The sequence below is a fragment of the Chenopodium quinoa genome, unplaced genomic scaffold (genome assembly GCF_001683475.1).
Source record: "Chenopodium quinoa cultivar QQ74 unplaced genomic scaffold, ASM168347v1, whole genome shotgun sequence".
Lineage (NCBI taxonomy): Eukaryota > Viridiplantae > Streptophyta > Magnoliopsida > Caryophyllales > Amaranthaceae > Chenopodium > Chenopodium quinoa.
In genome coordinates, this window is record NW_018742733.1 from 2,943,179 (window position 1) to 2,957,968 (window position 14,790).

The window sequence follows — 14,790 nt, forward strand, 5'->3', positions numbered from 1 at the left end:
GCAAGTAGCACAATTTCTAACATATCTAAACATAGACTATATTTTTTTTTTAAAAAAAGAAGACTATACTTTCCTAAGATAAGTAAATGATCAAGATTATTTTTTTTTTTATGAAAAAATAGCTATATATATCAGAATTGCCTTGCCTTTTCTTTCACTTTTCAATTCTTTTTCATACACTACCTCAAAATATTCAAACGTTGAATTTTACCGTGCCTTGCTCCCAAAACCTTCACGAGTACCCTAATTCTCTTGAATCTTAAATCTCTCATTCATGGCTTCTTCGAGCGAACGTTACAACATCATCTACCTCGCTAAGCTAGCCGGCCAAGCCGAACGCTATGATGGTATGTTCTAACTCGTCACTTTCAATTCTTTCACGTAGGATAATTTCAGCAACACTCCGTTTACATTACATACGTAATCTTTGACTAGTTTTTGTGATTTCAATAATTCAATATAATGTGTATGTTACGAAAATTAATATTATTACTTTATTATGGTTAATCTTTTTAGTATATGTCAATTAAAAATTACATCAACGTACTAAACAATAATTATTGTTCTAGGATATTTAATTATTTATGATATACAACTTAAGTTGTGCGTTATTGTATGTCAAGCATAAAACAACTAAAATAGAATCAATTTAATGATTTCATATCTAAAATTTTGCAGATATGATAGATGCAATGAAGAAGTTGGTAAAATTTAACATCGATTTAACAGCCGAAGAGCGTAATCTCCTTTCAATGGCGTACAAGAAACTTACCGAGCCAAAGAGAGAATCATGGAAACTTCTCTCAACAACTGAGCAGGAGGAGGATACAGTATACAAAAACGAGATGTACATCAAGTGTATTCAAGATTATCGTAATATAGTCGAGTCGGATCTTGTTGAGATTTGCTACGACGCTATAACTCTAATTGATGACCACCTCCTTCCTTTCGCGTCTAGCACTGAATCCTCCGTCTTTTACTTAAAGATGTGAGTATAATTTTAAAGTAATTTGCATATTATTAATAGTGATACTTAGTTAATTAAGTCTTTTAGCAATTACTCCTTACTTTATTGGATTTTTTTTTTTTTTTTTTTTTTTGACGAGAATTTATTGGGTATTATTATTCTTTATTCTTTTACTTAAAGAGTTGGTTGGTTTAATTAACGAAGAGCTACGTGATGCAGGAAAGCGGATCATTACCGATATATAGCCGAAATCAAAACTGGTGATGCAAAATCATTAATCGCCGAAGAGGCATTGAGGACCTATAAGGTATATATATTTGCGTCGTAAAAATATATACTTGTATCATTATTATTTTATAGTTATTGGAAAATAATGATTTTATGTTGGATTAACTTTTCAAAAATTATATTAGTATCGTAGAATTTAGTCTATTTTATAATGTGAAAAATTGAACTCATCATATTATTTATCATTAAAATAAGGAAAATTTGCGAGGAAGGTTCTTTTATGAGGTCGACCTTGTGTGGAAGGTCCTTTTATGAAAAAGGTGGTACGAAAGGTCCTTATATAAACATTGGGTTGTGAGGAGGGTCCTTTGACCAAATTCCGGCGTTGACCAATTTTTTCCGGCCAAAAATAATTACGTGATGTGCACGTGACCACTTAAATGAGGTTTTTTTTTTTCCTTTTTCCCTCTTTTCCCCTGATTTCCCTTTCCCCCTTTAAATTAAGCTCGGAAACAACAATTACAATTAGAATTATGGTTGTTAATTGTTATGGTGTTTGATTTCACCAAAACCAGAACCGGCCACCTACGAAAACCACCCATTAAAACCCACACCTCAAACATCCACCACCTAAAAAACCTCATTTAAGTGGTCACGTGCACATCACGTGATTATTTTTGGCTGGAAAATGTTGGTCAACGCCGGAATTTAGTCAAAGGACCCTCCTCGCAACCCAATGTTCATATAAGGACCTTTCGTGCCACCTTTTTCATAAAAGGACCTTCCACACAAGGTCGACCTCATAAAAGGACCTTCCACACAAATTTTCCTAAAAATAATATGGTAGTCATATTTCAAATGACTACTACAGAATTAACCATTATTGATATATTTTTTTTTATATCATTCGATTTTCTTTTTCGTTTTATAAGTGAATAATTGCAATTAATTAAATTTTGTTGTAGGAAGCATTGACCATAGCAGTGGCTCAATTTTCACCTATTCATTCAACACGCTTAGGCTTGGAATTAAATTTTGCTGTTTTTCACTATGAGGTTTCAAATTCTTATCAAAGGTAATTGCATAATAACTTTATAACCTTTACAATTTCTCTATGATCATGTTTGTTATAATTGCATTGTTACTTATACGTATATTTTTTTTAATATATATTTTAGGGCATATCATTTGGCAAAAGAAGCTTTTGAAGAGGCTATGTTGGAGTTGGATGATTTAGGCAGCAGGGCTCTCTCGAAAGATAGCAAGGTTATCCTCAATCTTTTGAGTGATAACATTACACTATGGAAGGGCGAGAATGGTGAAAGGAACCTTTGAAGCATTAAAAAACATTTGAAATATTTTATTTTTGTAAAACAGAAACATTTATTTTGTATCACAATAGCTTGATAATAATATTTGAAATATCTCTGATTTTATTTTATGTATTTATATAAAGAAAAGTGTCATCATCACTTGATTAAAATTTATTTTGAAGACTTCAAAAAAAAAAAAAAAAGAATATCTAATGTAATGACTACATATATGTTAGAGTTTCTAATGTATAATTTACCTAAATAAATAAATATCTTAGAAAAGTATAGACTTACAATCTTAGATAAGCTAGTTAGAACAATCCAGATTCTAGAGTATTGTAGCTTATTACTAATGTTAGAAGAATCACTATTTGGTACAAATTTCATAGTATGTACAAGTGAGTCATTTACTCATTTGTTGATTAATAATAAAGCACTATTTGGTACAAATTTCATAGTATGTACAAGTGAGTCATTTACTCATTTGTTGATTAATAATAAAGCATTGTTTTGTTATACTTGAATTCAATACCTAGGGCCTGTTCTGATTTACTAAAAACAATTGAACTAAATTGATTGGAGTTGAAGTGAACTGAATTGAATAAAGCTAAAATGAATTGTTTATGAGAGAAAGAAATTAGGAAGTGAACTAACTAAATTGTAATTAAGCTGAAGAGAACAAGTCAGCCCTCCTAAGACTCAAACTGTCATTTTATACCCCTTTGTTTTTTTAAATGCATAAGTTTGACTTTTGTACTATTCACCTGTCATGTTTGACTTAATTTTTTTGCTATTATAAAATAAATAATACATCATTAGATTTGTCAACATGTCTATTTTCATGTTATAAATTTGTTACAATTTTTATGAATATATAGGTAAATATATTAATGGTCAAAGTTGTGTTTCGACAAATATACTAGTGAAAGTGATGCATTAAAAGGAAAAAAAAAGCAAGGAATGAAGTACTTAACTATTCCATTATCACTCTATCTATGACTTTTATGTATGTGAAACCGATCAATTTCGGAGTGCTATTCCATAGTCCATAGTCCATACCATACGTCCATACTCACTAGGGATTTTTGACTTTTGACTTGAGTTTAGAAATAACTCAAACAAGGGTTCGTTTGGGTGCAGAAGTGCTTACACATACTCTTTTTGTCTTTTCGTTCTTTCAAAATTCACACCCAAGTCAAAATTCATTCAACGCCAAAACATGGAAAAATTGAAGAGAATAGTGAGCGAAATTGCTTATTCCCATGATTTTCCCAAACTCCCTCTACTTCATCGCTCCTTTATCCCTCTCCTTTCCATGCTTTCTTCTCTCTATTACCTCTCTGTTACTACCAGCCATCATCTTTACTTTCTGGGTATCTTCCGCAAGAAACGGTAAAATTTTCTATCTTTTGGGTAAATTTTCAATTTATTTTCTGTAATTTTGACTTTAATATCAATAATTTCAAATGGGTATATTGAATATTTGATTAATTAATAATGTTTGTTGTTTAATTTTGATTTTGAATGTAAATTTGAAGGTTGCCAGTGCCAGTTATCAGTGTTGGGAATTTGACATGGGGTGGAAATGGGAAGACTCCAATGGTTGAGTTTCTTAGTAATTGGTTTTCTAATTCTGGGATTTCTCCTCTCATTCTTTCCAGGGTAATCTTTTACTTTTATTTATTTTCTGTCTTTTCTTTGAATCCTATTTTCCTATTCAATTGAATACTGCATTACTGTTGTGAGCTATGTTACTTGGAATCAGGAACTCGTTTGAGGCACGGGGTAGTCGGGTACGTGTTCAAGTGTCTAACTTGGCTATTTAGCGATTTTATCAGGATTGTAGTTCAAAATGGAGTGTGCAAGTGTTCTTACTCATGTGAGAGAGTGTCATTGTGTTAAGGATTCGACATGGGTACTAAATTAAATGGAAGAGCCTAAGTGACATTAGGCTGTGGGACTGGTGCAAAAATCATAGGACCTTATAAATTAGTATTCTTGGACCTTGTAGATTGATTGGAAAATTAATTAAAGAGAGAACTTTACCATGCATTATCTGTAATATTTGATTAGTTGCAAAATTTGATGATAACTAATTTGGGGATTGTATATTAGAAATTATAGTTGAGAATAAATTAAAAACCGCCGAACAAAGATATTCTGTTCTTCTCAGCTGACATGCTTCAGCTTCGAGAAGAAAGTGAAACAGTTTTGTTTTGAAATACTATGATGAGTAGGATTAGATTGAGATGCTACATCATCACCATTTATATTAATCACTGTAATGGCTTTAGTAAAACTCTGAACAAACTTGCTGAAATGTTGTAGCTTTCTCTAGCAAAATCTGGCTGCATTGTAAATATAGTGCACGCTATATAAAGTTCACTTTGGACCCTATCTAGACTATAAATATTGTGCACATTATATAAAGTTGGCTTGCCATATTTTGATATACCTACTTGTATGAGTTTAATGGTATACGACTGTACATTGATCTTCCTGAAGGCGCTGAACCATATGAGCTAACTATTTGAGTCAGTTATGCATGCTTGGTAGAACCGATATTGAAACGAGATTCTGCTTTAACTTTACCAGGAATCCTTACCCTTGCATAAATTTTTGGAAACAGGGCTATGCTGGAGGGGATGAAGTTAAAATGCTTGAAAGGCATCTTTTGGGGACATCTGCAAAGGTTGGCGTTGGTGCAAATAGAGCTTTGTCTGCTACTTTGTTTCTTGAAAAATATGGCTACACAGATTCTCGTGTGAATGGTTTCTTTGAGAACTTACTCTTGGTGAACAAAGTTGGTACTAATGTCCCTTCAGACAAAATTGGTGTTGCTATTCTTGATGATGGAATGCAGGTTTTCTTTGTTCTAATTATGCTAATTTTTTTCTGCATATGCCTGTGTACCTACACTTTTGCTTTTCACAATCTTCCAATATTTTTTGGATAATGGTTTTTTTGCAATGGAACTTCATATTTCTTCTTTTATTTATCTTGTAATTTAATTTGACTTTGCATGGCAGACAGCATGTGTGCTTGGTACGTGACTTGGATATTGTAATGGTAAATGGAATGATGCCATGGGGGAATAATGAATTGATCCCCCTTGGACCTTTGCGGGAACCATTGTCTTCCCTGGCTAGAGCAGATATTGTTGTGATCCATCATGCTGATCTGGTATGTCAGATCAACCTTCCAATTCTTTACATTCATCAGTGTTTTCACTCATAATTGTCATTTAATATGCCAATTGTCTGCACATTGAAGAAGTATGCCATAATATGCAGGTTTCAGAGCAAAAGCTTATTCATCTGAGACTTGGGATTCAAGAGATTAAAAACTCTCTACCTGTTTTCTTCAGTAGTATGGTTCCTTCGCACTTCTTCACTGTTTACGATGTTGGCACTAAATTACCATTGTCGGCAGTAAAAAACCGGGTCTTACTATGCCTCTCTGCTATTGGTTCTCCAAATGGTTTCGTCAAGTGTGTTGAGAAGGTATCACCTTTTCTATTTCAAGTGTCCGTCCACCCATGCTTTTAGTTTATGAATTAGCCTTTTGATTTTCTTGTTCCATTTTACACTGCCCTTGTTTTCTTGCTCCCTTTGTTGTCTCTTGTTTTCTTCCGCTTTTATTTTGTCACTTTTCTTTGTTTAGTTTCTTTAACTTATCCCTTGACCTTTTCAGTTTCACTTTTCTCGGATAGTTTCCTTACAACAATCCATGTTAGCCAGCCCCAAATCATTATGGGATCAAAACTTTGAATTTGTTGTTTCCTTATAAAAGCTGTGCTTTCCACTCCATACCTTCCCCATATCTTGATTATAACTGTATTATGACTTTTATTGCTGCAGCTTGGACCATCATATGTTGATCAGCTTCACTACAGTGATCATTACTTGTTTCATTCCAAGGTGCAGTTTCTTTTATATCTATCAGTTATCTGCTGGGACAATAGTATTAAATTTTTAGTTTGCATGTAGGCTTGCACAACCCTTTTCATCATGACATCGTTTTATGCCCTCGTTTATGTGCATTTTGTTTGCCTCGAGGACTCGAGGTCTAATTAATTGTATTTGTATCCTCTATATGTACAGGATATCTATGTGATGACAAGGAAACTTGAGGAGCTCTATCACAAATTTGGTTCCAGACCTATTGTTGTCACAACTGAAAAGGTGAGTGTGCTGTAGGCAGTGTCTGTAGCTTTATGAGACAAACATGATAACATCCTTTCTTGGATTTGGATTGATTTATGCTGTTACTGTAAAAAATTTGGTCAGTTTTACTATATACTCCAGTGAAAAATAGGTGTTGTTTTAGGCTATTTTTCTTTAGTGAACATAACTGCCGTTTGAATTTATATTTTACCTTTTAAAATCTCAATTGAGATCATCAAAAGATCTGTAAAGATGTACTTCGTATATAATACTCTGTAATAAGGGCATATTTGATATCAATTCCAGGAACTATCTCCATTTTATATATTTCAATCCACATTTTTTATGAGAATACCTAAAATGACCAAGTACATTTGGCTTGTACAAGTACATCTTACCATGATATTTGGCATGAATGCTTCTATACCCAACTAACCCAAGTATATCTCCCTTTGCTGTATGCATTAAGCCATTAGAATCTGAAATAGTATTATCTTGCATATCTGACCTGATTGAGGTGTTTGTATGGACATTACCATGACACATATCTGAGACTTATCTTTATCAATTGTTAGCATAAACAATGGAGCAATAGATCCATGTAATTCTGACCTGATTGAGCTGCTTTTCTGGCACTTTTGTTTAAGCAGGACTATGACCGGGATTCTGAAATTCTCTCACAGTTACATCCTTTCGATGTTCTTGTACTCTGTTCTCAGCTACAATTGGTCTCTTATAGTGGAAGCTCGGAGAACAAATTCAAGGAACTATTAAAGCAACTCTTGGATTCAAGATCAGGGAGACTTAAAAAGAAGTGAATAACAAAGAGCTTTGTTAATCAATGACGGTCTGAGCTATGTTTAGAAGTGTAGAAGCATTAAATGGAATTGGTATAATCCATGTAACTTCATGCCCTTCCTCTCTACTCTTAATATACAGAGTTCACATTATCTTTCTTTCTTTTAAGTACAAAACTGAAGCTTTAATCCCTTAAGGATGGGGTCAGCATTTAGAGCACTTTTTTTAGTATATCAAGGAATGTTGGGAAGTTTTTATAATGATAAAATTTTCTCAATACTTTGAGTATTAATTTGTCATTATTTTTGTGGTACTACACGTCTACACACAAATGCAAGAATTGTTTCAATTACCTCTGATTGTAAATCTTGCTTTTCATAGTTAATCAAGCTGAAATACTCCATTCTAAAAAATTACAATCAAAACTGCATGGTATTGTACAAAACACATTTTTTTTTTGTTTATGCTATATATGCTGTATATCTAGCCTTTCTCCATGTTTTTGTTGCAAGTAAATGCATCAATGACAAAATCATCATACATTTATTACTGAGCATCGGGGATACAACTTCTTCAACCTAAGCAGAGCCAAAATACGGCAAATCATTGGTGGGTTGACACAGATTGGTTTATGTGTTCCTGTTGCATGACTTGCAGAAGATTGAATGTTTGGATTTTCCTTATCGTCATTGCAGCTACGTATCTCAGGTATCTCAGGTTGAGCTGTTTCCTTTTTTGCAGAATCTATAATCTCCGGTTGATTGCTCGTTGGCTTCACGGAACCTCTTCTTTCCATCGGCTTGCAAACTTCACCATTGCACTCAATATCCTTTTCCGGGTGGATGGCGTTTTCTTGTTTCGACGTAAAGCCAAAGAGACTCAGAAATGCAGGCATATTTCTTTTCTCTTTGTTTATTTTCACATTCTCCCCGTGATGATTGCAGGTTAGTAATTCACTTGTCCAATAATTAATTTGAAAGATATTAAAGATGTTACCAATGATTATTCAAAGGGACAATTCTTTTCTTTTCAATTGTTTTGAGATGAGAATAATAATCTCTTCTATAATTAATTTGAAAGATATCAAAGATGTTACCTATGTTTATTCCATTCAAGGGGGCAATATTTTGTTTTCAATTGTTTTGAGATGAGAATAATAATCTCCCCTAATCCCGGGGGATTAATTATCCTCGTAGATATATAGTCACCAATCTGCATTATAATTTTAGATTAAATTTCCTGTTTCCTGAATATATTTATGTGGTTATTTTCATCTTATAGTTTTTATATAGCTTAAAGTTGGATTAATTCTCCACGTTACTAGGAATACATATGTACACAGCTGTGAGCTGTACATCTTATCTTCCTTTTATTTTGAGCAAGGAGAAGGCCATCATAGAAGGGGAAAGTGGCATTTTCGGGAAATCCTTCCTAAAACGAGTTTGGTAATGATATTAGACCCTTGGCCTCACCTCACGCCCGTAGACTGTAGTGAAAAGCTAGCCAACTACTCTGTCTTCCTATCTTGAGTTATAAATCCTCCTTAAATAAGAGTAATTTGTTTGTTATAGTTGTTGAAATTACCAGTTTATTAGTTCACCAATTTGCAACCATAAACCCACCTACCATTAAGGCAACAAGCTCAACATATTCTATATATTTGCCTGTTAATTAATTATACTCTTCATTTTCTTAAATGAAATGCATGTTCACCAGTTAATCATAAATACTCTCTTTATTTCTATAAGTTAAATTACCCCCCCCCTTTTGTCTGTATTTCTATACATTAGTCTTTTTTTTTAGTCATGCCTACCTGTAACCTTAAGCAAAGAACATAAAATCTAAATATACAGTACAAGAATTGAAGGTCAATAAGAGCGCAAGGCTAGATAGTAGATACTAGGCTCAATTTATAACTAAAATAAGTTCTAACAAGTTTAGATTAGTGAAAATTAGATTAATAAATAGCACCCGTATTAGTTAACATATGTTTCCATATTGAGAGTCACTATTGTATTCATTTAAGGATCCATCATGTGAATATTTTCCTTGAATGAAGCAATCTAGATATACCTTGACAATGAATTTTTCTGGTGCATGGAATATTTTTTTATTGAAGAATAATAAATGTTAAGAACATGTACATGAGACATTTTTAATAAAATTACACATAAATTCATTACATTATTTCGTTAATCTATGATCAACTGTCTACACACAACTGACCCGTATATTCAACTCTAGAGTGACCACCTATTCATGTGATGAAGGGCCTTTCTTGTTAGCTTGAATGAAGAGAAACAAACAGCTTATCGCTCTATCAACCTTTTCTTGTTGAAAGAAAATTGAGGGAAAAGAGAGGGCTAAGCTTATCCTTCTTCTCAAAACTTCGTCTCTCACTCAATGTGCAAACATCACCATTACATACGTACTTTTTCGAGCTCGTTGGCTCAGTGAAACAACTGAAGAAATTGAAGAACGAAGCCATGAGTTTGTAACTTGGCTTTTCCTGTGTTTTTCTTGTTTGTTGTATGTTTTGCATGTGAATGAAATTCATATGATTTTATAGCATACATAATTTGACCGTGTTATTGCGGTTTGTTAGCGTTAAACTAGTCAAGTTGTTTCACGTGGAATTTATTAAAAACAATAAAGAAGTTGCAGTCAATGTAAAATGGCCCTACTTTAGCTGGCTTTTTTTAATTTTATATTTTTGTGTTTATACAAATAGCCACGACAAATTGTTCATAGTATTCAATTTGAGTAGTTCATATGTTGGTATGTTGTGGTGATGAATTTGTGATAGGGATTTGGATATTCTTGGGTAGGGTCTTTGTTATAAATTTGTTTTCACATTTAAAATATCAAAGTAAAATCAAAACTATATTATAATTAGTCAATTTTGTTAAAATGAATGGTGGAATATTGTTGATTTTTATCAAGTAATCCCATCATAGCTTTCCTAATAAATTAAGCATCAAGACCGATAACGTATTGAACACATTTTGCACAAAAACATCCATGGCATAATAATTATAAATGAATATTATAATGTTTACAAAGATTTGATTACGTATGTTTGCTTTCTCATTTGCGAAAAAAAATAAAATACGAAGAATGAAGTATTAGAAGGTTTGTTAAGTTTAGTCAATTTTGTAAAAAGGAAAGTTCTTTATATTTATATAATAATTCCATCATCGCTTGTCTAATCATTTAGACCGATGATGATAATGTATTGCATATACTTTGCACAAAAACACCCTCACCATATTAAATATTGGATGGTTTGTGTTGATAACAAATAGTTGTACGTATTAGATATCAAATTGACCAGACGGACTCAATTCCTAATTTTCCTCATCATTTGTTGTGCTTTTCCAACTAAAAAGAGGCTCGTGCATAGTCCACAACTCCACAACCTAAAAAAACGTAATGCCCAAGCCGTGTCTACCTCATGCCTTAGCCTTGTCGCGCTCTATGCCCCTAAATGTTGTAAACATGTAGGTTGGCCTAGCCAAGTCCCAAGTCCCATCTTCCAAATTTGTGTGATTTACCAATCTACTAGTAAAAGAATAGACGGGCCTAGATTCATGATCCATGAACTTCAATCATACATTACCTTTCCAAAAGAATATTCTTGAATAATCCTCTGCTCTTCTTTGTACACAACCTTCCATGGCAGAATCTAAGCAACCCATTAAACAATTCAAAATAATCCACTCCAATTTTAACTTACATCAACTGTTTTAAAAGATAGAGAAAGAAACATGGCAATGTCATTAACTTCCTTTTTGTGCTCTATTCCCCCAACATCTTGCTCCCATTATTTTAAACTCAAAGGTAAAGTTTTTATTTTTTAAAACTTCTTTCCAATTTCAACATTTTCCCATTTAATTTTGCAAAATTTCATCAAATTATTATAATATGGTACATTTCCAATCATATTAGGAGCTCAATTGGTGAATAAATTTCAGCCCATAAATTTTTCAGTTGTACAATCAAAGGCCATCATTTCTTACCCAATCCAAGCAGCTTCTTTTTCTGCAACTCACGGTAATTTCTCTTAATTGAATTTTTCTACATATTTTCCCATTTTACTAGTAATTCTTCTTGTAATTAATTTCAATTGATCGTCTTTTGTGGGTATTTTTTTTTTTTATATTTTGATGGGTGGCAGAAAGTGTAAATTGTAAATTGATTGATGAGGAAGAGGATTATGAAGAATTGGCAAGAGAATTGGAAAATGCCCCCCCTCTTAAAATTATGGATAAAGCCCTTGAGAAATTTGGTAATGATATTGCCATTGCTTTCAGGTATGACCGCATTTATTTACCAATGAGTGTAATTTTATTGTTGATTTAGCAACTATATATGACTATATGCTACTAAGACTTTGGTTGGTTGGGTACTCGTGTCGGATATGGGTACATGTCGAGTTGAGCGGGTTGTGGGTATAATATCTTGTGAAACATTTCCATGATAGGTCCAAAAAGGAAATGGTGATTTGTATAGGATATGAAAATACTTGAATGTTGAATGGTAATTGGTAATGATGTGTATTAATAACATAGTTATTCAGTTGATTCAATGATTAAGTTTGGCTTAGTTGTCCATTAATGGTTTTCTAATACAGTGATTTTTGGTAAGTTTGTGGGAACTAAAGCTCAAAATAATTAAATCTTACTTGGCGAGTAATCTCTCATTAAAAGGTAGTAATTTCTTGAGCTAATTTTTGTGTGTTTAGGATCTGAAACTATGTGAATGCAGCTGAAGATCAAATGAAAATGAGGTACTAGAGCTGGCAACTAGGATGTGTGACATTTGCAGTTGTTCACAGTCCTGTATTAAGAAAGTTTGCTTACTTGATTAAAGATCTTGCTAGTTGCTACATTGATTATTTGCGCGAATAATAAAGTGCAAAGTAATTAATTAACCATAAGAAATGTGGTTTTGATGCTAATGGGGATAAAATTTGCTGACTATTATGCAGTGGAGCTGAGGATGTAGCCTTGATTGAGTATGCTCGGCTAAATGGCCGACCCTTTAGGGTGTTCAGCCTAGACACTGGAAGATTAAACCCTGAAACATACCGATTCTTTGACACTGTTGAAAAGCGCTATGGCATTCACATTGAGTACATGTTCCCTGATGCTGTTGATGTTCAACAACTAGTTAGAAGCAAGGGTTTATTCTCATTTTATGAAGATGGGCACCAAGAATGTTGTAGAGTAAGGAAAGTAAAACCTTTAGGAAGAGCTCTTAAAGAACTTAAGGCTTGGATTACTGGTCAAAGGAAGGATCAATCTCCAGGGACGCGGGCATATATCCCTGTCGTGCAAATTGACCCTTCATTCGAGGGAATGGGACCTTCCTCTAGATTAGTCAAATGGAACCCTTTGGCTAATGTAGAAGGTCGAGATGTTTGGAACTTTTTACGGGCCATGGAGGTTCCTGTCAATCCTCTGCACTCACAGGGTTATGTCTCGATTGGATGTGAACCGTGCACAAGACCTGTCTTGCCTTGGCAACATGAAAGGGAGGGAAGGTGGTGGTGGGAGGATGCTAAGGCTAAAGAGTGTGGTCTTCACAATGGAAACCTTAATGACAAAAAGGTCAGGCCAATAGACTTAAACAATAATATAAATGGTGTTTTTGCTGACATTTTTGATAGTCCAAATGTAGTTTCCCTGAGTAGAGACAGGATAGAAAATCTGGTCCAATTGGAGAACCGAAGAGAGCCTTGGATTGTTGTGCTATATGCTCCTTGGTGACCGGGTTTGCCAGGTAAATCTGTACTTTCACTATAACATTTGAGAGCAAATTTTGCTAACATAGACCTCTAATGCAGAGTATTTTATAGCTGTATCATATTAGAAAGAATCGTAGAATAATTATGATTGCTAAAAAGAAATCTAGCCTAGCAAAAATGTTCTCATAAAAAGTGTTGTACTCCCCATTCTCGACTCTTGTATATAAATGTGCTGATTGAGACTACTGGGTTTCTGCATAGGCAATGGAAGGCTCGTTTGTTGAATTGGCTGAAAGATTGGTTGGGAGTGGCCTCAAGGTGGGTAAATTCAGAGCAGACGGCGATCAGAAGCTGTTTGCTGAGACTGAGTTACAGCTTGAGACCTTTCCAACTCTGCTTTTCTTCCCTAAACATTCAACTAAGCCTGTCAAATATCCGTCTGAGAAACGTGATGTTGACTCACTGATGGCGTTTGTAAATGCTTTGCGCTAGCCTGTTTGGGGGGTGTGAAATCATAGATAGAACTGAGGCTGAAGTGAACATTAAGGCCAAGAGTCATTCATTTGACAACCCATTTCCTGTTAGTAGGGGTGTTAAATCAAAGTTTTGAACAGAGGCTGAAGTGACCAAAAGCCGAAAATCATTTCGTTCGACAATGCCCACTATTTTGTGTAGCATCATAAGCCATATTTGGTGTGAGTGTCCTTGATGTGATAGAGTCAAAAAATGGGAAATTTGGTGGTGTTTGTAGAAATATGCAAACTTCTTAGCAAATTGTGGGGCATATCTTAGGCTGCATATTGTGAAAACAAGTTCATATCCACATATAGCTGGACAAAAAATAGTATATGTTGATAGTGTTGTTTTTTGGAGGCTAGATTTATAAGGGCTTCTTTGATTAATTATTGTTAATATTGTAGCATTTGATGTCAAATATAAATAACAATTGTACTAGATATTAATAATACTCCATACTTGTATAATTTATTTGTTTTTGTAAACATTAACAAAGGCTTAAGATTACCTCATTGTAAAAAAAAAGTAAGTCTTCTAAATTGAGCTTTACTAGATTCACTTTTTTCTAGTACAAATATTGATAGTCCCTTAACAAAGCTCATTCAAACTAAATTATTCATGGATTATTTATCAAAACTTGTACTTTGCAAGTTGTGCTAAGGTGAAGAAACCATGATGAAGTCCAAAACATTCTCCATAAATCTCATTGTACTGCATGAATATGAGTAAATTTTTCACATACAAATATAAGAGAAACAAGGAAAAAGAATCCCACCATTGTATATTATTTTATTTTATTTTTTTTTTAAAAAAAAAGATATAGCGTGAATTATTTAAATAAAACATAAAAATCCGTCAATATTGATGGGTGATGCCACTGATGCAATGTGAATGGCCAAGAATGAGCAAGTGAATAATATGAATTTAAAATTGATTGAAACTTTTGAAGATGTATATGGTGATCGATAGATACACAAGTGGAGTGCAAATATTTGTGCAATTTTGCAAAACAAAAGTGCAATAATGATAAGTCCCATTTGACAAGCAAATAAT

General features: G+C 33.5%; 2 protein-coding genes and 1 pseudogene across 4 annotated transcripts; all 3 read left to right on the forward strand.

Annotated features, from left to right (window-relative positions):
• The first annotated feature begins 274 nt into the window (after positions 1 to 274).
• Positions 275 to 2,530, forward strand: LOC110723620 (14-3-3 protein 9-like). The gene is made up of 5 exons (XM_021902966.1): positions 275 to 347; positions 679 to 988; positions 1,187 to 1,274; positions 2,161 to 2,270; positions 2,374 to 2,530. Exons 1-5 carry the CDS (start codon positions 275 to 277, stop codon positions 2,528 to 2,530), a joined length of 738 nt encoding a protein of 245 aa, XP_021758658.1.
• A 1,107-nt stretch (positions 2,531 to 3,637) lies between these two features.
• Positions 3,638 to 9,708, forward strand: LOC110723861 (probable tetraacyldisaccharide 4'-kinase, mitochondrial). Of its 3 annotated transcripts, none has more exons than XR_002511778.1 (9): positions 3,638 to 3,900; positions 4,047 to 4,170; positions 5,138 to 5,371; positions 5,542 to 5,691; positions 5,802 to 6,011; positions 6,369 to 6,428; positions 6,612 to 6,692; positions 7,325 to 7,575; positions 8,214 to 9,708. XR_002511778.1 is itself a non-coding variant. In XM_021903256.1 (8 exons), the coding sequence occupies exons 1-8, from the start codon at positions 3,728 to 3,730 to the stop codon at positions 7,490 to 7,492; spliced, it is 1,200 nt and encodes a 399-aa protein (XP_021758948.1). In that variant the 5' UTR covers positions 3,638 to 3,727; the 3' UTR covers positions 7,493 to 9,708. The 3 variants fall into 3 exon arrangements, 1 of the variants encoding a protein (XP_021758948.1); XR_002511777.1 differs by having other exon boundaries at positions 7,325 to 7,564; XM_021903256.1 differs by having other exon boundaries at positions 7,325 to 9,708.
• Positions 9,709 to 9,834: 126 nt separating this feature from the next.
• LOC110723860 lies at positions 9,835 to 14,256 on the forward strand (annotated as a pseudogene).
• The last annotated feature ends 534 nt before the right edge of the window (positions 14,257 to 14,790 follow it).